Genomic DNA, 26,575 nt, shown 5'->3' with positions numbered 1-26,575 from the left:
GTGTCTGTTTCCCCGTGGTAACGTGGATTTTTCTCCGGGTCCTCCGGTTTTTCCCTCCACGTTTATAAAAAAACGCGTTTAGAGTATTCGGCTGCTGTACATTCCCACGTGATAAGCCACTTCGTTTACCTATAAATTGTCATAACCAGTTCGCTTCTGAAAAACAGCTATACACATCTCAGTGAGCCTTACCTGTTTGGGAAAAAAAACTGTTTATTTTAGTTGAATTACAAACGCGCGTCACTGTTTCGGTCGCCGCGCCGATGAATGCGATCCGCGGACCGCGCGAAGTGGATTTCTCAATCGGGGCGACAATCCGACCGGCACGTGGAGCGTGAGTGGATCCACAACGGAAGACAACAAACAGCTGCGCCAACCTCGCCGGCAAATTGGCACTCGGACCCTCGCCCGATCACCTCCCCACGCGGAAGGAGAGACGATGTCTCGGGCTCGACTCCGAGCCCCCTTTCGCGCTGTCGATCGACAACCTTCGCCGCCATTTTTCTCTCTGGGTAGCGGCCATTTTACCGGGAGGAGGAGGAGCAGCAGCAGCGTCAGCTGACGAGACAAGCCATTGTGTGTTGGCGTTGATGATGATTATTGACGCGATACGCCTACACGGACATTAGCCCAGGCGACATCATCAAATTATATAAGTAAATCGGACCGGTGCTATGCTTCGCGACGGTGAAGGTGGTGGATAGCGTCGCATAGGGCGAGGCATTTGGATGGAAATCCGGGCGCATGAACGGAACAGAGAGGCCACCACGGACTCATCCGCAACAACGATGCGCCAAAGGGCCCCTTCTCGACGGGGGTCAACTTTTGTTGCGGTCAATTCGGCCGCGTCGCAATTAGTCAGAGTTGACGTGGGGTTGTTGTTGTTGTTGCCGAAGAGATAAAAGCAAATCCGCGGCTGATGTTTGCAACTTAGGGGGGGGGGGGGTTGGGGGAGGGGTTGATTGCACGACGTGGGACGTGACATCAACTTGCAGATACACACACACACACACGGGGGAGGCGCGGAGTTAGAGGGCGACTGTTGGCGAGACGAGTTGGTGGGTGAGCGCATTGTGGGGGACATTGTAGGAGGGCACGTTGCGTGTATTTGACATCTAAAGTGAAATTACATAAACTGCGACTTCAACCCTTTGAGATGCGTCCTTAGCCTGGTACAACAACAAGCTCGCCCCGTGTGTAGACCGTGGTTCTACAAACAATGCATAATTGCCATGATAATGTTACAGCCATTTGCCAATCCATTGCTAGGCGAAAGTCTTCACCCACACACGCCACACGCCGTTCCTTCACTGCGGGCCGGCGGTTATGACCCAGGCTCAGGACCGGCTGAGATATTGCCCGCCACTTGCTCGATGCGCCTCGATACGGGCAACATGACTCAGCCGGGTTCATAGAGCGCAGTGCGCCAGCACCTCATCGCTTGCCTCGATTTAAGAAGGCACGGTTTGATTCAATATCGCAAAGGACAAATCGGAACGGTACCGATTATCTGGGCCGGTTCTGTGCTTCCCCTAGGTCGACTCGAGACTCAAATGAGTGCCGGGTGTGGTGTGTGGTGCGTGTGTAGTGGTGTGTGTGTGTGTGTGGTGTGTGTGTGGTGTGTGTGTGTGTGTAGTGCGTGTGTGGTGTGTGTGTGGTGTGTAGTGTGTGTGGTGCATTCACATAAACGCCGCCTTGTCGCGTCCTCATTACCGTGTCAAACGCCTCGCTCCCTTCACAAAGGGTGCGCGCAGTGCGTACATATCAATCAGTCAATTAATCAGCAAATCAATCAAGCCAGCAGTGTCCTCTCGCTGGAGCAGGTGGGAGCCCTTCCAGAGTCATTACCCCGAATACGAGACAGCAGTGGCACATTCGCGGTTATAGACGTGGGGAGGTGGGAGGGGAGGTGGAAGGTGGGGGTAGGGAGGTGGGTGGGGCGGTGGGAGGTGGTGGGTGAGGAGGTGGGTATGGGTGGGTGGGTGGGGAGGTGGGTATGGGTGGGTGGGTGGGGAGGTGGGTATGGGTGGGTGTGTAGCGAGGTGGGTGTGGGTGGGTATGGGTGGGTGGGGAGGTGGGTATGGGTGGGTGTGTAGCGAGGTGGGTGTGGGTGGGTATGGGTGGGTGGGGAGGTGGGTATGGGTGGGTGTGTAGCGAGGTGGGTGTGGGTGGGTATGGGTGGGTGGGGAGGTGGGTATGGGTGGGTGGGTGGGGAGGTGGTTAGGTGGGGAGGTGGGTGGGTTGGTGGAGGGAGGTTACATTTGTATTGACAAAGACCCCCTCCCCCCTTGCCTGTCTGTAGCCTGCGCAGACTGTAGGGGCAAGTGCTCGGCCACCCGCGATTAAAACGGCGGTCGAAGCCGTGCCGAGGTGACGATCTCGGACCGGTCACCAACGACGGCGTTTTGCAAAAAAAAAATATTTTTTGTTTATTGTTTTAAACTTACAATTGCCGACATTGATTTATTTTGCAAGGATTGTTTTCCTTGTTCCGAATACATTCGGTTCACACATTTGACGCAAGCCCGTTTCGTGAAGACACACAAACACACACGGGGGAGCGGCACAGGGCGCGTTTGAGATGTCCGCATGGATTCGTTCGTCTCACTGCGAGAGCGCTTTTGGCAATCAACGAAAGCGCATCAACCAGAAACGTCGCTCACTCCGCGTGTGTGTCTGTCCGTCGAACTTCTTTCGCGCCGTACGTAGCCAACCGTGCCAATCGCCACACAGCCTCCCATTACAGCAACGTGGCGTCCAGACGGATTGTGTAAAAACGTTGATTTGCCTTATTATATCAATCCCCAGTATGTCCTGCGGTTTGTTCACACACAGATCGACCGACGGCTTTGGCACAGAACGATAGATCGACGCCGCGTCTAAGCGCCTCTGTGTGCAGTGTTCACGCAGCACACGCACGGAAGCAAAGGCGCATCTTTGTCCATACCCTGACTCCGTGTCAGCAATGCTCTTCCCTATGCAAGCCACACATTCATTGCCCAAGTCAATACGGCGCCAATTGAGATACAAAGACAAGAACAAAAAAGCCCCCCCCCCCCGTGTAGGCTCGACAGACTGTTGGGTCAAGTGCTTTTAGCGAGCACCTTTAAAGGCCTACGCGGCACGCGAGTGGATGGATGGTAAGCAACACGCCCCAGCCGCCTTTGTCTCCCCAGTACTAATGTTTACACACTACAACAGCTACTCTCATTTGCGGCTGAATCGACCTAGGGGAGGCGCAGGATCGGAACCCGTTCAGATAATCGTCACCCGCGTTGGCCGTGAGCAGGAATCGAACTCAGGTCGCCGGGTTCGCAGCGCAGCGCGACAACGTGGCGCTCCCCACGTGTGCACGCGCACGCACATTGAGATCTGAATCTTGATGTGAATATTAAACGCAGACAGCGTTCATTTCTTAGCGCGTCGCGTGGAACGCGTGTAACAACCATCGGGCGCGTGCAGCGTGGAACGAGTTAATTTGAATGGGGGAGGGGTAAATTGGTAAACGCGGAAAGACGGGAGCGTGGTGGTGGTGGTGGTGATGGGAGGGGAGCGAGGACTGGAAGGGCGGGCACTGATGAATCGTCACAATGGTTTCGTAACAATAGAATCGTAACAATAGTTTCGTCACAATAGAATCGTCACAATAGTTTCGTCACAATAGAATCGTAACAATAGAATCGTAACAATAGAATCGCTGGCGAGCAGGGGGTGGAGAGGTGGGGGGGGTGAGCGACGTTATACCGGATTACGACTTGATGCTGGATTACGAAATGGATAAGCAGACTGTGTCTCGCGTCCATTAATGATTTATATTTTCTACACCAATGGCTAATGATTATTGGGAGATGCGAAACGGAAGCTGTTTATGCGGGTCTGTACCACAGACAGTGAAAATTCACTGTACCGCACACACAGTGAGACTCACACACAGTGCATATTCACTATACCACACACACAGTGAGACTCACACACAGTGCATATTCACTGTACCATACACACGGCGAGACTCGCACACAGTGAATATTCACAGTAACACAGTGAGTCTCACAGTGACACAGTGAGACTCACACACAGCGAATTTTCACTGTGAATATTCACTGTGAATATTCACTGTGAATATTCACTGTGAATATTCACAGTGAATATTCGCTGTGTGTGGTACACACACTGGTGGGAGCGGTGGCGAAGTGGTTAGCGTACGAACACGGCGATCCGAGTTCCATTCCCGCTCACGACCATTAACATATTTGAAGCGGTCCTGGGTATCCGCCAAGGAGGACTCGGCCCGACGTGAGTGCTGGGCCCTGGTGCAGTCAAAGGCGGTCACGCGTCTTGCAACAACAACAACAACAACACAAACCCAATAATGAACGAGACGGGTTCAACAAGGAGACAATTATAATCGATTATCGACTCGCTATCCTCCCACCGCGACAATCAAATCGCTGGCGTGGTGGTAGTTGGAGGAGGAGGGGGTGGGGGCGAGTCACTGCGCGTTCGCGGCGTCGCTGCTGCACGCGTGACGGTGCTTGATGATTGTACCGCCGACATTAGAGATCTCTACGACCTTTAGATTGGAAGGTCCAGTAGCCGAAACTTCTGGGGTTTTTTTTTATCTTTTCAGGGCTTATCCGTCACTGCCACTGCCAGCACAGTTATCACAAACGCGTCTAATTGTTGATTGTCGATGCGCCGCTTCCTAAACGTTGCGCATTGCAAACACTCGAACCCTGGCACGTGACCACCCATCGCGAACCCCACACGAGTCGCATTCGCCGCATGTGTAAGGGTACAGGAGCTTGTGGAATCACCCACGTGGACGTAGCGCACAGCGCGCGCGTGCGTGTGTGTGTGTGTGTGACTACCGTAGCGTTGGATGCAAAGACCGCCCGTGTAGCCTACGGGTGAACCGTTGTTGTGGCAAGTGCTGTTAGCGAGCACCAGTGAAGGCCGGGCACGGGCGCACGAGGTGGTGGGTTTTGTGTGACCAGCAACACGCCCGGCCGCATTTGTCTCCCGAGTGCCGATGTAAGGGACTCTGTTTCAGGCTGATTCGACCTCTGGTACCGGCTCGGATATCGCTCGCCACCGATGTTCCGCCGAGAGCGGGGGAATCTTGATTTCGGCAGCAGTGCACCGACCAGACCACTACGCCACCGCTCCCCCTGAATGCAAATCACAAAAAACACAGAGACACGCGCGATGTCTGCTTTACGGGCTTGGCGCACACAAAGACGCGCTGCTCTTTGCGTCCCCCCCCCTCTCTCCTTCCCCCCCGTCCCCACCCACACCACCACCCAAACCACCACCACCACCCACACCACCACCCACCCCCCCACCTCCTGCGTGGACTTCGCGCCTTGCATTCCAGCAGCAGCAGCAGCGGCGGCGGCGGCTCAGTGGCGTAATTGGTATCAGCGCGCGCTGATTGCCCTGCGGTCTCTGCGCGCTCTCTCGCTGCGTCGTAAAGATTCGAGATAGGGCGCCAGCCACTCGGCTGCTGCTGCTGCTGTCGTGTGCAGGGGGCAGCGGGGATATTGATGGGGGGGGGGGGGCGGTAGCGGTTTAGCGCGGTGCGCTACTGTACCCGGCGACCCGAGTTCGATCCCTCGCTCGCGTGGCCACAGAGACCCGTGGCGATTATCTGAACCGGTCCTGGGCCCCTCCCCTAGGTCGACTCAGCCTCAAATGAGTATCCGGTGCCGTGCCTAGACATCGGTCACTCGGGAGGCACCCACCCCCTCGTGTGCCGTGCCGGCTTGCATCGGTGCTGCTCAATAACCGCACTTTCCCCATCGGTCTGCCCGAGGCTATGTGGGTGATCTTTGTCTCGCTCGCTCGCCCATGCACCGCGCAGGCTGTGCTGCCGACACTCACGCCCCGCCCCTCTCCCCCTGCCGCACCTACACACACACGCACCTATACACACACGCACCTATACACACACGGACCTACACACACACGCACCTATACACACACTCACCTACACACACACGCACCTATACACACACGCACCTATACACACACGGACCTACACACACACGCACCTATACACACACACACCTACACACACGCACCTATACACACACGCACCTATACACACACGCACCTACACACACGCACCTATACACACACGCACCTATACACGCACGGACCTACACACACACGCACCTATACACACACGCACCTATACACACACGGACCTATACACACACGGACCTACACACACACACGCACCTACACACACACGCACCTACACACACACGCACCTACACACACACGCACCTACACACACACGCACCTACACACACACGCACCTATACACACACGCACCTATACAAACACGCACCTACACACACACGCACCTATACACACACGCACCTATACACACACGCACCTATACACACACGCACCTTGGTTTGTTTTTACAAGGAGCAGCTAGTCCGTCTGGACGTCACCGTCCGTCCCTGCGAACGGTGACGTCCAGCCAGCCAACCAGCCGGCAAACCTTTTTGTTAAAACATAGAATACAATCCACGCAGTGTGGATGGACTGCCCCCCCCCCCCCACCTGTCACAGGAACGAGGACATTCCACTGCTTGCTCAGGATCACCGCCGCCACGGCTTCGTTTTTTAAGTCGGGAGGAGCCGCTCTCGAAGCGTCTGGCAGGTCTCCATCCACTGCTGGATGAGGGCCTCCAAACGCCGAGCCAGCCGCGGCCTCTTGTTTAACCAGACTTCACCACGCCCGGTCCTCCACACTGCGCGTTGCTCAAGGCGCCGATTGGCCACGAATATAATTCAGGAAGTGCGGATCTTTCGCGTCATACGTCACCAACCGCGGTGCGCAATGCGGGCCCGGGGGGAGGGGGTTGGGTTGGTGGATCACGCGAAGATTGCCACGAGCGCGAGGCCACCCGCTTGCAAGGGAACGCGCTATTTGGCCTGCAGGTGCCGGCACAGCAAGTGGGTTGTTGACCCACGAACCCGGCGTGAGTGGCACGAGATGCAGGCACTCGTGTGGGTGCCACATGCCCTGGAATAAAACAGGACGCGAACAGGCCCTATATAAATCTAGCAGGCGTAGCGGTGGCGCAGTGGGTTGACCCGCTCCGGCTGCACTACGAACCAGGCAAACCCGAGTTCGAACCCTGCACCACCACGGCTGCACAAGCAGAAAGTTGGTTAAACCTATGGTTTAAAAAAAAGCGGATGGTTAAACCTCCCTGAAGTCGGCTCGGCCTTAAACCATTATAGGCAACCGGTGCGATGTGTAAACATCATCACTTTCCCCAGCCAACAGTCTATAAAGTCTACACGAGGGTGGTTGGGTGGAGGGAGTCTTTATCTGTGTGGGCAGTAGCCGGCTCTGGCTGGTGTGTGCGCGCGTGTGGGTTCACGCGCACAGGGGCCTCTGTGTTTATGGCGGGGAGGGGGCGAGATAGGGCCGCTATGTTTGTTTGGTTTGGTTTTACGGAGGGCGTCTCGAACCCCACGTGGGCGCCCGTAGACACCGCGGGTGGCGAGGCGCTTCGCCCCGCAGCGTAGCGACTTTCTGTGGCATCCGTGGGGTTCCATTCACGGCGTCCCGGGTGGGGTGGGGTGGGAGGGGGAGTGAATACAATCACCGAACGAAGAGACTCCCTCTGAGGTGTGATTCGTCATCATCATCGTCGTCGTTGATTGCTGGAGGCCAGATCGCCGCGTAAGCAAGATGTGTGTGTGTGTGGTGTCGTAAACCCTCCTCCACCCGACGCGGCCAATGAGTAAAGCTGCCACGTGACACCAAGACGTGTTCAGTGTCGTGACATCGCCACCCGCGACAGCGACACCCGCGGTGCCGCTAATCGCGCGGCAGCTTTTTTATTAATTGGCTGTGTCGGGTGGCGCAGAGCTTACGACACACATTTTTGCTTACGCAATTTGACCGCCCCCCTCCCCTCCTCCAAAAGACTGTTCGTTGCACAGGTGTGAGAGCGAGTGAGCCGAGTATCAATCTACGGCGGAGGAGTTTTGCGATAATTTTACCGCCAGACGTTCGACTCTTCCGCCAACGGACTATTTATTTAATCGTGTGCATGTACTGCACTGCGCATCCATTTTTGTTTTGCCAATCTACTGCCTCGCCGCCCCTTCATATCTCGAGGAATGACAAACACTTTACATCACAAAGACAAATATCCCTCGTATAGCCTCCAACAGACTGTTGGGGCAAGTGCTGTTAGCGAGCAGCACCCGTGAAGGCTGGCACTGCGGCACACGAGGGAGGGGGTGGGGTGTCAAGCAAACGCGCCCGGCCACCTTTGTCTTCCCAGTGTTGATTATGCATCTCACCAGTTGAGGCTGAGGTGTTGGGGGGGCCTCAAGCGGGAATCGAACTCGGGTCGCCCGGTGCGTCCCGTCCCTTGCACTGGCGGCCCGTGGCGTGGCCATGCAGAGCAGCAGAGCATCTCGCAGGCCACGCGGGAGTTTGTGTTGGCCGCGCCCGACTCTGCCGATGAGCTCCAGAATGAGGCAAAACCGGGCTGCTGGTTCACGTGAACTCCGCAGCGCCGTTACGCCGACAAAATGCAAACGCGCATTGGGTCTGCGTGGCGAATACGGAACGGAAAGACGAAATGTGATTTATTGAATTTAGGGCCAGGTTATTGCTGTAGTTGTGTGTCTATTTATAAGCCTCACCTCGACAGCACTGGAGTTGTGTGTGTTCGCATCGACACGTTGTGTAAGTATACGTAATTATGTAATTGGTTGTTAAATGTTCAGAGTAAATAATAGAAATGTTCATATACCTCCTCGACCATTTGCCACTCAACGATACGTTACTGCACCACAGTCCATCGAATGTTGGCAGTGATAGGTGAACACTTTTTCTTAGTGTGGAGGGGTGGCGCAGTGGTTAGCGCGCCGTGCTTCAGACCCGAGTTCGATTGCCGGCCACGGATGACATCAGTGGCGAGTGATATCTGAACCGATCCCGGGAACCCCCCCCCCCTCCACTTCACCGACCCGCACTGACCAGCGTGGTGAAGTATGGCCAAAACAAAACCCCATCCGTGGCGTGCGGAGGGCCCAGTCACCCAGCAGTGGTTTGACCAAATGGCTGCAAGCAGTGCACGAATGCAGCGGGGCTCAACCCGGGGACGGGACGTCAACTCAAATGTGAACCACGTCGCCGGTTGTGTTATCTGACGCCGGGTCCACGCGTGAGCCAACAATTGAGCCAACAATTGAGCCGACCAATTGAGCCGACCAATTCTCTCGCAGCGCCGTCACCGTGGGACGAGTCGTGCCTCTGCTTGCGTGAGCGCCAACACGCGCGCGCTTTGAAACAATTCCAGTTGCACGCAAAAACCAACGTGGCGCGCAACTGCTCGCTCAGGTGCGGACCCGGCTTCGTTCACTGATCGGTGTGTCCCCTCCCCCCGTATGATAAGCAGGCGAGAAACGTCGCACGCCACAATCGTCCTGAGTGCGTCTCGCCATCTCCCCTGGATCTCGGACGCCAAGCAGGGCCGAGGATCTGGTCAGTGGGTTGTGTGTGGAGGTGACCGCCAGTGCCTTGCCTGGTGTTGTCGTGCATGGCGTTGCGAGAGCCCGCGAGGGTTGGCCAGAGATTTGAGACTTTGGAGTGAATCTCGGTGCATAATTCGCATGACCGGCACGCCGTGGTCCGCCCTCGCAGACGTCACCATGGGGTTGTTTGACTCTACTTGGTTAAGCTAGAGGAGGGCACGTCACTAATGGGGCAGGTAATCAGACGCATGTGTCCGGGTTAATAGATACAGTATGTCGGCGGTTAACTAACCGTTAGTTACACTGATCGTCAGCTACCACGTAATAAATTACGAGGCGCCTGTAGCGGGAATCGAACCATCGCGAAAGTGCAAACCGCCTCAGTGGCGAGCGAACTGACCACCACCGCACCATTCTGGAATTCCAACTCCTGAATTTCCCACTCCTGAGTTTCCCACTCCCCCATCCGTCCGTGCTATCTGGGCCCGTTCAGCTCCAAGTCTGGACACCTTCAATCTTGACTTAAAGCTTTCGTGACTGCAGGAATTAATATTATTTGGGTGTTTCGGTAAAGTCACGTAGATAGGTTCCCCCCTTTTCTTCCTGATGATCGCTTGTGCTGCGATCGAAACCTCGTAGTTTTTTGTTTATTTTATTATTTTTGTTTTACCTATCTACGTGACATTACCGAAAGACCCAAAGAATATGGGCACCTTGCTCGCCCGCTCCGTCTAGTGGCCATCTGTTAAAGAAGAAAAGAGCTTTTCAGCTCATCGGATTTCCCCCAGTATAAATACATCCTCTGATTGTGAAAGATCCCTCGCGACACGCACCACGTGGGCTGTTACACGGACACGTTCTGGAGTGGAGGGTGGGGAGTGGGAGGCGAGGAGTGGTGAGTGAGTGTGGGGGGGGGCTCCCATCCTCAGTCTCCGTGTGCACTCAGAAGCAGGGGGGGGGGGGCGGGGGGGGGAGTGGAATCGCCTCCACCGCCTCGCGAATGAGTGTCGCTGTGGCGGTGACTCAAGTCCCGCGTGCGCGCGGTGGCCGCGTCTGGAGGAGCGGTGGGGAGCAGCGCCACGAGGGGGGATGAGGAGGTGTGGGTGGATGTGGGTGGGTGTGGGTGGGTGGGTGTGGGTGGGTGGGTGGGTGTGGGTGTCAGTGGATGTGAATGGGTGGGTGGGGGTGGGTGGGTGTGGGTTGGTTTTTTTTGTCCGCAGTGCCCCCCCCCTCTGGCAAAAGCGTCGGCACCCAAATAGCCCAAAAGGGTGTATACACAAAAACGTAGGGCTGGATCAGGTACACATATATACAGCTCGAATTCAAATACCTCATAAACACAAGGAGCTAATTAATATATAAAGACAATTGTTAATCCGTCTCGTCTCTTATCTTGTCGGCATCTATTTTCATCCCGAATTGTGTTCCATTTCTCTAATCTCGCTATCTCACTCACTCTCGCCTATAACCCCTTCTGCCATCTCACCACACGGCTCTATCGCGCGTCTACATTTCTCCCTCATCTCGCCCCCATCTCGCCCCCATCTCTTATCTCTCGTCCACATCTCTTCCGTTATCGCAAACCAGGAGTGATCAATTGAAATCGGACAGGAAGGCGCAGCTCATTTCTCATGAAGGTTCTACCAATTGGCGAGCGCCTCTCACCGAGAACGGGACAAAGAGGAGGGATGATGAGGAGGGTGGATGAGGAGGGTGGATGAGGAGGGTGGATGAGGAGGGTGGATTAGAAAGGTAGCGGAGGAGGAGGGTGTGGAGCGAGGCACTGCGAACTCGCACCATTGTATCTGAAAAATCGTGGTCGCATCGTCTCGCTTTCTGATTTCTCTCGTCTGGCTCGGGGAGGCGGCGGGCGGGTGGGGGGGACATTGGAGAGACACCGGAGAGAGAGATACGGTCACTGCGGCAAATCCATATGTATGGGGGGGGGAGTGGGTGCGCAGAGCGAGGAGGATGAGGATGGCGCTGGTTCCACGCGCCGCGTGTCCCCTCTGCTGCCCGATGTCCGTCACTGCAGCGCAGAGCGCGCGCCGCAGAGAGCACGCACGCGGAGCCCCCACTACACACACGCACTACACACACCACACACACACTCCACCCACACACACCACACACACACCACAGACACCACACACACCACACACACACCACACACACACGCACCACACACACACCACACACACACACCACACACACCACACACACACACCACACACACACCACACACATGCACCACACACACCACACACACTTGGGCCCCACACGCTCCACACACACACCACACACACACACACCACACACACACACCACACACACACCACACACACACACCACACACACACCATACACCCGTGGTTCCCCGAGGGAGACTCTGCAGGGGTGAGCATTAGTGACGGTCAGCAGCGTAGCGAGCGTGGGGGGCATGCAGGGGGTCCCCTTGACAACCACCTACAGTAGTGACAAAGAACAACAAAAATGTAAACACGGTTTACATTTTTATTTACTTTTTTCAAGAAATCGCTTTCATTCACGTCCCACGTTTCATTTTAATCTAATTAGGGCGGTAACGTTTCGCTTCCGCAAATAGCGCAAAGTCAAATCTTGTTGCTCCACATGACATCAACGCTTCTGGTCTGGTGCCAACCCCCTCGATTTGTAGACAATATTCACATTGGACCCCCCCCCCCCGCCTATTCTTTACACGCCCCCACAATGCGCACGTGCCATCTCTTTGAAACGTGCAAATTGAAAAAAAAATCGGTCGCCGGTCGTTGGCGGTGCGTCTCATGCGCTGACCTCTCCGGCGAGCCTCCGACACTTTTCACACGTGGCCGCAAAAGGTGCACCTAGCCTGGCACACGCGCCGCGGTGACGCCACCGTCACTTCGTGGCGAACGGCGGCGGTTGTCGTTCTGGGACATATTTTGCCAGTATCGACCCGAGCTATAAACGCTCCGATGCGTGCACTGGGGTTGCGCTGTTCGCCTTTTGGCGTCGTTCTCTGGTCTGACACTGGTGGTGAGACTGGCCGTGAAGAAGGCCGCTGCTGTCGCTCGAGTAGGCCAATCAGTTTACAATACAATGCATAATGACATTATACAGGTAGTCCCCGAGTTACGATGGAGATGCGTTACGACGACCCCATCGTAAGTCGAAAATATCGTAAGTCGAAAAACGGCCTCGCCTACCCAGAAGTCTTAAAGAATGGTGATAAATTAGCAAAACAGAGCAATTTACAGTGCCGTACTGTATAAACTATATGCGTACAGTACATCCCGGCAGCGTCCCAACGCACAGTATCGTACCTCGTACGCTGCTGCGTTTGCCTGCCGTGCGAAATGTAAAATATTTTACAATGTTGTCATATCGCCATCGTAAGATCGAAATATCGTAAGTCGGGGACTTGCTGTAGTTACATTAGTATTCAAGACAACGCGTGTAACATTATTATCAGAGCTACGTGTTTGTCTTCATGTTCACCGCAAGTACGCCGTGTGGCTCATGCAGAGACTCGATTACTTGCAAAGGGGTTATATTTGGTGCTTAAACATTTTAACACCTGTTTTATTGCCATAAAGGGGTGCGGTCGGTGTGCGTCTTACTTTCCGGCACGTCTTCTCATCCAGAGCACGCGGTATCGTCACGAGCAAAGGGGGTGGGAAACCAAAACAACAACAACAAGAGAGAGAGAAAAAAGTCGAATTCGTTTAAAACAAAACGTTCTTTTTCAAAAGCCGCAATGCACGAGACCGCTGATGGTCCTGCTTCATCAATGAAAGTCTCGAAGCAGTCCTTCATGAGCCGCATGCAGCCCCAGAGTCGCAGGATGCCCACCCCCCTGCCACATGGTTCACTGGACTTCCATGGTAAACTGAAATTTCCATGGCAAACTGAACTCCCATGGTTAACTGGACTCCCATGGCTAACTGAAATTCCATAGCAAATTGGACTCCCATGGTAAACTGGACTCCCATGGTAAACTGGACTTCCGTGGTAAACTGGACTCCCATGGTAAACTGTACTTCCATGATAAACTGGACTCCCATGGCTAACTGAAATTCCATAGCAAACTGGACTCCCATGGTTAACTGGACTCCCATGGTAAATTGAAATCCCATGGTAAACTGAAATCCCATGGTAAACTGGACTCCCATGGTAAACTGGACTTCCATGATAAACTGGACTCCCATGGCTAACTGAAATTCCATAGCAAACTGGACTCCCATGGTTAACTGGACTCCCATGGTAAATTGAAATCCCATGGTAAACTGAAATCCCATGGTAAACTGGACTTCCGTGGTCAGGGGTCGGCATACAAAAGCAACAATAAGAGCCATTTTATTTTGTTGATATCGAATTCCAGGAGCCGCGCCGCGGTCCTCCAAGAGCCGCCGCCTGCGGTTGGCCCGGAGCCGCAGCAGGTCGCAAGGCCCTCCCAGGTGGTCACGAGCCCTCGCAGGTCACGAGCCCTCCCAGGTGGTCACGAGCCCTCCCAGGTCACGAGCCCTCCCAGGTCACGAGCCCTCCCAGGTCACGAGCCCTGACGATTGCTTTGCCGATCGATGATTCGACGCGGACGCTCGGAACGTTGGGGAGCCCCAGGAGCCGCATCACCCATGCATGCAATCCCAGGGCTTTGGCTTTCAATTTGGAGGGGGCTTTGAGGGTTGCTGAGTGGCTGAGACGGGGGGGGGGTGGGTTTGGGAGGTCTCCCGCGGTGTCAATGTCGGAGCACTGAGCCATCACGGCTGAAATCCCGCATTTAAATCCCCGTGCTCCCACCCGGGATTAAACTGGGCTCTCGGCTGTGCTGAGTGCTGATGGCCTCGGCACGGTCGACGATGACTGCAAACACACAAAACAGCAGCAGCAACAGCAACAACAACCCCATTGCATAGATTAGCGCTCTCGACTTAAGCTCAGTTGAACCCGGCCCCGCTGCTGCTGCTGGTGTAGTTGTACTGTGCGGTTCGATGTTGGACGGTGCTGGTCTCGACTCGTAAGACTCTCGGATAGAGAGAGCGGCGATGTTTCGTTTTTGGCATTCCGATGGTTTACCCGGCAAGAGCCTCGCTCTGTGAGTTCCGTGGCTTTCCTTCGGGAGGGCACTGCTAAGTGTTCGCTGGACGTTGTTTTGTGTGTGTGTGGTTTGTCATCGCCCCCCATCTCCGATTAGCGCGGTTAGCTACGTACGGTGCGAAAGAAGTTAAACATACGTACGATGAGTAATTTGCGGAGAGGTTTTGTTTTTTTTGGGGGGGGAGTGGAGGAGAGGGTTGGTGGGGGGGGTTTCAAACTTTGGTACAACAACAAAAACATTGGAGCCGTGACACGGGGCACGCAATGGCCCCTACGGCTCTTGCCGGTGTCGGCACGGGGATCTTTAACGTCGAGATTCCCTCCTCCTGGACCCTCGCCGCGGGGTTCCCGTGAACGAAATGGAACCAGCAACTGGCCCGTCGACGATCCGCATGGCACTTTGGCCCTGCCATCGAGGAGGGTTGCATAGTTTACAAGCTAAAGAAATACAACTTATTAATAAAATATCTTGCAATTATTCGCAATTACAATACAGTGGTGTGCAACTGTGGCTCATCCAGAACAGACCACATGCAACGTCTCACGTCGCAATGCCCCGAACCAAACAAACGAAGGAGACGTCACAGCGATGATGATGATGACGATACCCTCTGTTGCTCCTGGCGCGGCTATCTCGCCTTGACCGCCAGACGGTGAAATTGTAAGTTGGTGGTCCCGCAAGCTCCGTCAACAGCCGCACGCTCACAAGAAGTTCCCGCACCGAGTCCTCTCGCATGCCCTCTCGTGGCCGCCGTGCCTCACAGGTCCGTTGACGAGCTCGACTCGCTGGAGGCGATTCTTGAGATGCCGTTGCATTTTCACCTTCAGCGCCAGCTGTGACCAATCCACTGCTGGATGAAGTCCTCCCTCCCCATGCAGTCGCTCAGGGTCTCGCGATCCTAGCCACCACCTGGCGTGTGGAGACGGTGGCTACCCTGTGTGCAGGTGCCAGCCGGGTTGTTAACTTCGCAAGGGAGCGCGAGGCGGCAGTTGGCTCGAGGAGGCGTTCATCCAGCAGTGGAGTGGCAGTGGCTGATGACGGCGGTGGAGGCAGGAGGCAAAGCCGACCACGCGCGTGGCCGCACCTCCGACTAGCACGGTTGGCTACGTGCGGTGCGAAAGAAGTTCAACACACGGGCGCGTGCTGGAGTACAGAGTCCACTGGCCCATCTCTCTCCCTCTCTCTTGGCTACTGGGCATGCCAAGAGAGTGGTGGGTGCGTGGGTGGGGGGGTTGTGATCAGTGACGTGCGGTGAGGTCAATGGCTGGGGAGGCACTGGTTAGTGTCACAGCCAGATTCACACACTGAGGAGGGGGGCGTGTCCTCACTAAGGGGAGGCAGATGTGACAGCTGCCTCCCCTGGTGCTTTCTTATTGCAGTTTCATGACGAGACCAGCGAGCCTAAATATCTTTATACACATACGTGAAATAAGTTACCTGGAATATGAAAGGCGAGGACATGTAATGAAGGGGTCTACAAACATTACATTGGTGACATACTGAGAGAGTAACAGGCACGCGCTTATTGCCCGCGCTCCATCCAGTTACTGAGGGGTTGCGCAATCAGAGGGGAGGCTGAGCCCGTCGCTGCCTCACCTCTCGTCTCTCCCTGTATTTGCAGCGGAGCTCCGCAAATTTTGGCGATTTTGACTATTAAAAATGATCGGAATCGTACAGAAATGACATTTATAACACAGATCAGTGGGACAATCTTAATATTTATTTTACTTGATTTTTTTTAGACTTTTCGTAACAGCTATTTTCATTGGAGTACTACAGGTGAGGCTCTGCCTCCCCTGCCTCCCCTGACCGCCCGTCCCTGGCTGTGACCCTTTTGGACAACAGGACCCGCGAACGGAACGACGGACGAGCGGCCGCGTGACCGACGTCCTCATCGGCGCGCAAGCGGCACCCCCCCCCCCCCCCCCCACTGCGAGACGTGGACCCGACATTCGGTGGCGGCCCGAAAACTTTGCCCAAACCTGAAACGTGCTTCGAATGACACCGACGAGAGGAGCGCGCGCGTGGGTCGTTCAACCCCTAGGTTTGCTCGGCCTTGAAATGTTCTCTTTGATGCGGTGTGCGCGAAGCTTTGGCAGTGGGGAGACGGAGCCGTGTCGCGGGCCGCGCGGGGTCGTCGCGATGACGTCGCTGTTGTGTCATGCCGCCGTTACCCAGCGCTCGGTGTGCGAGGCTAAAACGTGGGATGTGTGCGCGTGTGTTTGTCCCTGTGCGTGTGTGTGCGTTAGACTTTATAGAGAGCACTGCTGGAATGGCCCAGTATCCATCGCCAGTCATCAGCGCACAAAGTAAGGTCTACAGACCAGGGGGACGTAGATTCACCCACGGGCTTGTCATCCGACAGCTGCAAACTTTCGCGCACAATGTCACCGTTTCGCTTCCACTTGCCTCTGACTTTCTGGGCTTGCAAACCACTCTCTTGGCTGCTCTCCTCCCGCATGTCCACCTCTGTGTGTCCACCTCTGTGTGTCGTCTGCCTCTGTGTGTCTACCTCTGTGTGTCCACCTCTGTGTGTCCACCTCTGTGTGTCGTCTGCCTCTGTGTGTCTACCTCTGTGTGTCCACCTCTGTGTGTCCACCTCTGTGTGTCTAACTCTGTGTGTCCACCTCTGTGTGTCGTCTGCCTCTGTGTGTCGTCTGCCTCTGTGTGTCTACCTCTGTGTGTCCACCTCTGTGTGTCCACCTCTGTGTGTCGTCTGCCTCTGTGTGTCTACCTCTGTGTGTCTACCTCTGCGTGTCTAACTCTGTGTGTCTAACTCTGTGTGTCCACCTCTGTGTGTCGTCTGCCTCTGTGTGTCGTCTGCCTCTGTGTGTCGTCTGCCTCTGTGTGTCTACCTCTGTGTGTCTACCTCTGCGTGTCTAACTCTGTGTGTCTAACTCTGTGTGTCCACCTCTGTGTGTCGTCTGCCTCTGTGTGTCTACCTCTGTGTGTCTACCTCTGTGTGTCTAACTCTGCGTGTCTAACTCTGGGTGTCTAACTCTGTGTGTCTAACTCTGTGTGTCCACCTCTGTGTGTCGTCTGCCTCTGTGTGTCTACCTCTGTGTGTCTAACTCTGCGTGTCTAACTCTGTGTGTCTAACTCTGTGTGTCCACCTCTGTGTGTCGTCTGCCTCTGTGTGTCTACCTCTGTGTGTCTACCTCTGCGTGTCTAACTCTGTGTCTAACTCTGGGTGTCTAACTCTGTGTGTCCACCTCTGTGTGTCGTCTGCCTCTGTGTGTCTACCTCTGTGTGTCTACCTCTGCGTGTCTAACTCTGTATCTATCTCTGTGTGTCTAACTCTGCGTGTCTAACTCTGTGTGTCTACCTCTGTGTGTCTAACTCTGCGTGTCTAACTCTGGGTGTCTAACTATGTGTGTCTAACTCTGTGTGTCTACCTCTGTGTGTCTAACTCTGCGTGTCTAACTCTGGGTGTCTAACTATGTGTGTCTAACTCTGCGTGTCTAACTCTGTGTGTCTACCTCTGTGTGTCTAACTCTGCGTGTCTAACTCTGCGTGTCTAACTCTGCGTGTCTAACTCTGTGTGTCTACCTCTGTGTGTCTAACTCTGCGTGTCTAACTCTGGGTGTCTAACTATGTGTGTCTAACTCTGTATCTATCTCTGTGTGTCTAACTCTGTGTGTCTACTTCTGTGTGTCTAACTCTGCGTGTCTAACTCTGCGTGTCTAACTCTGTGTATCTACCTCTGTGTATCTACCTCTGTGTGTCTAACTCTGTGTGTCTAACTCTGTGTGTCTAACTCTGCGTGTCTCACTATGCGTGTCTAACTCTGTTGTATGACTTGCAGGCAGACATGTTCACCGTGCACCGTGTTCTCCCCATCGTCAGATGCTTTCCCCCCAACCCCAACCCCCTCTGTGTTTCAAAGCGAAGCGTGAGGAGTGAGGGGTGAGGAGTGAGGGGTGAGGGGTGTGGAGTGAGAGTGAGACGTGACCCTCACACCAGAGGAGAGAGAACGCACGCCACCAGATACTAAGAACCACCTCCCAGAAGATAGCCCCCTCTCCTCTCTCTATTTATATTTCTTACTAAGCGGCGAGTGTCAACAACTCATCTCCTGGGCCCCCAGTGTCCTTCGTTGTGAGGCCCTAGCGGGCTGCTAGCGGCCTCCTGGTGCCCCCCCCCCCCCACCCCTTGCAGGCCACGCCGTATCTCGGAATCAACACATTTATTGACACTGCAGAAGAAATCCGATGAGCTGCAAAGCTCTCGTTCTCACAGATGTCCAGTAGGTCACGTGGGGTCAGCAAGGCTCAGGGTCGCCCTCTTGAGGTCATCGAAACCTTTCGTCGATCGTCCTCCCCCCCCCCCGCTGCCCCCTTCGCCTGCAGCTCCCTGACCAGCCCAGCGATCCGTGCTGTCGGCTCCGTCTCCCTGTCCAAGTCCCGTCTCAGCATCGTCTTCCTCTCCTCCTCTTCCGCCTACCGCTTGCTGGCGTCTCTGTCTCTCTATCTCTGTCTCTCCATGACACCACGACGCCCGCTGTCTCCGTGTGCAATGTTGCTGATGTGTGGTGTCATGTTGACGCTCTACAAGTCCACTTTGCATGCTCGCGTCTTCTACCCCAGTGAGGGTTGTGACATTCCGTAAGGGCCCTGTACGTCTTGCTTTGCGATATTGACATTGTTGTTGTTGTTGTTGCTGTTGTTGTTGCTGTTGTTGTTGTTGTTGCTCATGCAGCGCCACGGATTTGCCGTGTAAAATAGCCGGGCAAAAACTGGCTTCACGGAACCATCATCCGTGTAAAAAATCTAAATGAACTTAATCTTGAATCCCACACTCGCTAACGTCAGCTCAAAGAACGTGGGATGGAGCTCATCCCTGTTTGTGATCTTCTTAAGCCAGTGGTGGAAATTCCACGTTCATATGCCGCGGAGGAGGATATTCAGAGGACACTTATTGTTAAACCTCCTACAGAGTTGAACTTTTTTCTCCCAATATTGGAGGGATGATAGGCTGAGTGCGACGCTAATGGGGATTCAAACTCACGCCCTTCTTGACTTGGAGTCGAGTCCTGTCAAACTGCTGCACTCACCGTGGCAGATTTGGTGAATTTCCGCTAATGAGCAGCGAGAAACGCGCTTGCCTTCCTGTCCCACATGAGCTAGTGAGTGAGTGTGATGGAGAGTGAGTGAGAGTGATAGTGAGTGTGTGTGATAGATAATGAGTGAATGTGATAGTGAGTGAGTGTGTGTGATAGAGAGTGAGTGAGTGTAATAGAGAGTGAGTGTGAGAACGAGCGTGAGAACGAGCAAACCTTTACATGTGAGTGTGAGCACGTGTGTACTCGCGAGCGAGTGAGCGAGGGTGCAGGTGCATCTCCTGCGCATGCGTGGGTACGTGCGTGGGTACGTGCGTGGGTACGTGCGTGGGTACGTGCGTGGGTACGTGCGTGGGTACGTGCGTGGGTACGTGCGTGGGCGCGTGCTTGGGTACGTGCGTGGGCACGTGCGTGGGCACGTGCGCGAGCCACAGTCCACCGTCGCCGCCCTGACGCCCGGCCTCCCTCCCTCTGTCCGCAGCGTGCAAGCGGAAGGAGCAGGAGCAGGGACGCGACAAGGGCAGCCAACCAAAGAAGCAGCGCCTGGTGTTCACGGACGTGCAGCGCCGGACTCTGTTCGCCATCTTCAAGGAGAATAAGCGTCCGTCCAAGGAGATGCAGATCACCATCGCGCAGCAGCTGGGCCTGGAGCTCAGCACGGTGAGCAACTTCTTCATGAACGCGCGCCGCCGCAGCCTCGACAAGTGGTCGGACGAGGGGGGTCCCGGCGCCAATTCGGGAGCCTCCTCGGGCGCCGGCTCGGTCCACGGCACCTGCACCAAAGCCTGAGTTGGGGGAGATGGGGGGGGTGGGGGAGGCGGAGGGAGGGGACGGAGCAACGCCGCCGGGTCTCCGTTGGCGGCGCTGTGGCACGGAGGCCGGTGCCCGGAGGAGTTTTACACAACGGCGGTCGTCGCTGGTTTGGAGCCAGGGAGGGGGAGCGGGTTGCCGGGGTCGGCCTGGGTGGGCGGTGGAGGTGCCGCCGCCGCCGCTGCTGCTGCTGCTTCTGCTGGTGGTGCTGGTGGTGGTGCTGGTGGTGGTGCTGGTGGTGCTGGTGGGAAAACAGAGGAGGCCGCGTGGAGTTGTGAGCGGGAGACGCGCACGAGGGCGCGGGCGGAGGAGGAGGAGGAGGTGTGCGAGGGGCGACTCGTCGGTGGCGGCGTGGAGGAGCTCGCTGGGCCCCCCCGCCCCCCACGCCTCTCTCTCTCTCTGCCGAGCGGTCTCTGGGCCTTAACCCTCGGCCCGCCGCACACGACGAAGATTGCGAGCCAAAGTCTGACGGCCTCCTCTTTCTTTCCGCGCCCCCCCCCCCCCTCTGCAACTGTTTGGATCGTCTGGCACAAAGCAGTTTCCTCTGCTACTACTTCACTCTACAGCTTTATTGTTATTATTTATTTTTCGAGCTCCAAATATCTACGTGCGAAACCAAAGACTCACCCCCCCACCCCAACCCCACACCCCCACCACACTCTGTTGTTGTTGTTGTTGTTTTTATATATACACACGAAGAAGGAGAAAGAGGAAGAAAACGACGACGAAGAAACAAACAGATAAAGGCTTGGTGATGCAAACGGCCTCGCGCGCAAACCCCCTCTAGGAACTGGAGGGACGTGGGAAGCGCGCGGCGAGCAAACGGCACTTGGCGTGGAGACCCCCTCCTCCCCCAAAACACACAAAAAGATGAACTCTGTCTCGACGTCGTTCGATGCTTTGATGTTGTAGGTGGAAATATGTTGAACGGGAGTACGGTTTAAAAGCTTTAACCTGCCACTTAAAGCAAGATAATCGCTTTAAAGTGGCGGAACAGCCTGCTTATTGTGGAAAAAAAACGCGTTTCCAATTCTCAGATACGGGAAGGCGAATTTTACACGTGAAATAAGACGGGGAATCGAAATGACGTGGTGGTGATGGTGGCGGTGGTGGTGGTGGACTACTCTACGACGAGGCGCGGCGGGTTCCCGTCGAGGGGGCCGCGTGGAGCGCGAGATGAAGATTCTGGGCGACGTCCGGGATTTAACCCCGGCGGTCGCAGGGAAAATGAAAAAAGAAAAAAAACGACGACGGGCGTTGATGAGGTGGTTATTCTGTATGCTTGGTGAAGCCTATACACAAGAGCAGGCAAACATCCACGGAATGCATGAACTTAGTTGCGGTTCCCGTTTTGCAAACAACAACAACATTCAGAATCACCGTTTTAGGGTTTTTTTTATGCTTGCTGCGCCGTTGCACAAATGTGGGAATTTGAGCCACGCACGCACAGCACCTCCACACAGCACCACCCCACACAGCACCTCCACACACCACCACACACACCACCACACACACAGCACCTCCACCACACAGCACCACCACACAGCACCTCCACACAGCACCTCCACCACACAGCACCACCACACACAGCACCACCACCACCACACACAGCACCTCTACACAGCACCACCACCCCACACAGCACCACCACCCCACACAGCACCACCACCACCACACACAGCACCACCACACAGCACCACCACCCCACACAGCACCTCCACACAGCACCACCACCCCACACAGCACCACCACCACACACAGCACCTCCACACAGCACCACCACCCCACACAACACCACCACCCCACACAGCACCACCACACAGCACCACCACCCCACACAGCACCTCCACACAGCACCACCACCCCACACAGCACCACCACCACACACAGCACCACCACCACACACAGCACCTCCACACAGCACCACCACCCCACACAGCACCACCACCACACACAGCACCACCACCTCCACACAGCACCACCACACAGCACCATCACCCCACACAGCACCACCACCACACACAGCACCTCCACACAGCACCACCACCCCACACAGCACCACCACCACGCACAGCACCACCACCACACACAGCACCTCCACACAGCACCACCACCCCACACAGCACCACCACCACACACAGCACCACCACCTCCACACAGCACCACCACACAGCACCACCACCCCAAACAGCACCATCACCACACACAGCACCACCACACAGCACCACCACCCCACACAGCACCACCACACACAGCACCACCACACAGCACCACCACCCCACACAGCACCACCACCACACACAGCACCACCACCTCCACACAGCACCTCCACACAGCACCACCACCCCACACAGCACCACCACCCCACACAGCACCACCACCCCACACAGCACCACCACACAGCACCACCACCCCACACAGCACCACCACCACACACAGCACCTCCACACAGCACCACCACCACACACAGCACCACCACCACACACAGCACCACCACCTCCACACAGCACCACCACACAGCACCACCACACAGCACCACCACCCCACACAGCACCACCACCTCACACAGCACCACCACCACACACAGCACCACCACACAGCACCACCACCCCACACAGCACCACCACCACACACAGCACCACCACCACACACAGCACCACCACACAGCACCACCACCCCACACAGCACCACCACCACACAGCACCACCACCACACACAGCACCACCACACAGCACCACCACCCCACACAGCACCACCACCCCACACAGCACCACCACCACACACAGCACCACCACCACACACAGCACCACCACACAGCACCACCACCCCACACAGCACCACCACCACACACAGCACCTCCACACAGCACCACCACCACACACAGCACCACCACCTCCACACAGCACCACCACACAGCACCTCCACACAGCACCTCCACACAGCACCTCCATACAGCACCACCACCACACAGCACCTCCACCACACAGCACCACCACACAGCACCTCCACACAGCACCTCCACACAGCACCTCCACACAGCACCTCCACACAGCACCTCCATACAGCACCACCACCACACAGCACCTCCACACAGCACCTCCACACAGCACCTCCACACAGCACCACCACCACACACAGCACCACCACACAGCACCTCCACACAGCACCTCCACACAGCACCTCCACACACAGCACCTCCACCACACACAGCACCACCACACAGCACCACCACACACAGCACCACCACACAGCACCACCACCACACAGCACCTCCACACAGCACCACCACACAGCACCTCCACACAGCACCACCACACCACTCAGTGAGCACCCACCGCTTTACTAAACAGCCGATTGGGAACTCCCCACGTTATCTTTGCGCAATTAAGATCCTAAATTGACAACAACAATAATATAAAGTAACAAAAACACCCAGAAGAACCGAAACGCACACGAACAACACGAACAACACGCACGCACGCACGTGCGTGGCAGAAATTGAGTTGCTTTACCGCACGGGTAAGTTCATGCATTCGCAATGTTTGTCAGCCCTGTCTATAATCCAAAGGAAATAAATTATACACAGTCAACCAAAGATACGAGCCAGTTGAATGCACGGTACTTGTGATGATATTTTCCCCCAAAGACTCACATTTTAATCATTCTTTCTTTTGTTCGTCCTTTAGCATATATACCTTCGAATGATATACACTTGTCCATTAGTGTACGTGTATATATATACCTAGCACACGAAACACGTGGTAGTAACGTGTCAGGTCGCGACAATTCGATGTCCACAATTTGGCGTCCAAAGGACAAAAATAAAAATTTTAATCCAAAATTTACAACCGGTTCGGGGGCAATCGCGAAAAAAAACCCAAAAGTTTTTTTTTTGCATTTTCACTCTCGCCTACCGATTCCCGTGGCCCCTTCCGCCCCCCGTCGTGAGCGAGCGACACGTGTCGACTCGAGCCGACTCGAGTCGACACGGAGTCAACTCAGCTGACCGGCGCTGGTCAGCGGCGCGTTCGCTGCCACGCGGGAGGGGTGGGGGGGCGGCGGCGGATCGCTCCCCGGACAATTCCGACCTCCAAATTCTAATCAACGACAACAAGGAACAAACAAACGAAAAACAAAACTCCACTCGGACAAAGCGACCGCAAATCGTTCAATTAGTCACGGTCTGATTATTAGGTCATCATCATCGTCGTCGTCATCGTCATCCACATCGTCATCCACATCGTCTGGTGTTCCTTTCTTAGTTCCCCCCACCCCCTAAACCCGTCGCCCCCTGCTGGGGAAAACGGTGTGGACAGAACAAAAACAACCTCTTCCTCGAATCCTTTCACCGAAGAGGAGGATGAGGATGAGGAGGGTGAGGAGGTGGCGGCCGAAGTTTGCGATCGCTGCCTCTCTCCCTGTCGATGTGGACGTTTGTCGTTGTTGTCGTTTGTGTTTCTCGATTCGTTCATTCTTTCACCTGTAACCAAAATTCCACCCTATCCCCCTCCCCCGTTATTCTGTTGTATATTGCATCGCAACCTTATATATATAGCTTCTTCCGAGCTCGTAAACCAAGCGCAACGACCTATTTATATAGTCTGAACCAAAGACGCTACCTCAATTGTTTTTTTTCATTCGTGATTCTAATCACACTAATACCAAAGAAAACCAAAGACTTCGTCTTCGCCATGCCTGTGTGTCGGCTCAGCTTTGAAGTCGTTCGATTGCATTATGACTCCCCAGGTATTACGACCCTTTTACTGCTACTACTACGACGACTACTTACGACCTACGACGACTACTGCTGGAGTGTCGCTTTATCGTTTCGAAATGTTTTCTTTTCGTCGGCGTGTCCTTTCACGCGACGTCACACACACACACACACAAATTTAAAAAAAAAACATTACCTAGGGGATCGCTCTCTCAATACGTTGCTGTAGGCAAGGGCGCAGTAGCTGTGCAGGAAGTGCTCTAAGCCAGCTGATGAACGGACGAGTGCCTTGTATGAACCAAAGTAAATAACCGCTGACAACCTCCTCAAGAAGAAGAAGACGCAATGACGGCACGCGCGCGTGTGTGTTTGTGTTTTCCACGACGACATTGGCGTATACCTCAGCCGCTCGGACTGGACACAACAAACCCCCCCCCCCCACCCCCCTCTTCTTTCTCTCCCGTTTGACGTTTCGGCAGGTCGCACAGCAGCACTCATTTGGGGGGGGGGGGCAAGGGGGGGGAGGTCCCCCCCCCCCAACACCAACACCCCCACCCCCGCTGTGTGACGACACAAGAAGAGTTAAAAGAGAAAAAAAATATTAAGCGTAATTAAACAAATGCTACGAATAAAGATGATGATGATGATATTAAAAAAATACACGAAAAAAAATACCAAAAAAAAATAATCACACCTTGGGGGTGTTTTTGTTCCTTTCTCAATTTTCCAAGACGTACGTTTTAAACAAAATACAAAAAAAAACTTTTACAAATAAATACTGTTATGATATTAATAATAATAATGAAAGCTCATATACCAAAGGAATTAGCTGAGAAGGAGAAGAAGAAGAAATGAAAAAAAATCTCTAAATCTTTCACTTCCTACGGATACACCAAAAAAGGTCCCCGTGACGATGATGATGATGATGCCGATGACAGCGCTGACTTGCGAGGTGGACGCTCTCCAAATCTCAGCTCCACACAGGCCGGGCGAAAATTCTTTTTACCGCGAGATATCGGAAATACCTCATAGATAGATGTCTAGTGTGTGACGTTCTCTTAGAGTTGTACTGTGTGCTACGACGTATTAACTAGTTTGGTAATTGTTAGTGTTGCCCAATGCTTTATAAATACATTGCTCACCTAGAGAGAGACGAGAGAGAGAGAGAGAGACACACACACACGCGCACGCGGACAATGGTGCAGTGGGAGGTTTGACGGTGTCGCTCCGATGGTTGCTCATGTGTCAAAGAGAGCTTCGTCGAGTGGTCAGGGGGGGCTTTGTCTCTCTCTCTTTTTGGAGTGGCGGTGGCCCACGAAGTTGACTTTTTATGCTTTTTTTTCGCTGTGTGATATGTATCGAGTTGGTTGTAATT

The 26,575-nt window shown here is 54.7% G+C and overlaps 1 protein-coding gene across 1 annotated transcript in view; it reads left to right on the top strand.

Annotated features, from left to right (window-relative positions):
* LOC144722087 (hepatocyte nuclear factor 6-like) overlaps positions 1-20,465 on the top strand; it is a 54,845-nt gene extending 34,380 nt beyond the window's left edge. The window contains exon 2 of the mRNA XM_078600214.1: positions 20,158-20,465. Within this exon, the coding sequence (XP_078456340.1) occupies positions 20,158-20,465 (308 nt within the window). The remainder of the gene's footprint in view (positions 1-20,157) is intronic.
* Positions 20,466-26,575: the final 6,110 nt, after the last annotated feature.

Source organism: Lampetra planeri, chromosome 13 (assembly GCF_965212315.1).
Source record: "Lampetra planeri chromosome 13, kcLamPlan1.2.h2, whole genome shotgun sequence".
Classification (NCBI taxonomy): Eukaryota; Metazoa; Chordata; class Hyperoartia; order Petromyzontiformes; family Petromyzontidae; genus Lampetra; species Lampetra planeri.
The sequence above is the reverse complement of the archived record's forward strand: the minus strand, read 5'-3'. Positions and strand labels throughout refer to the sequence as shown.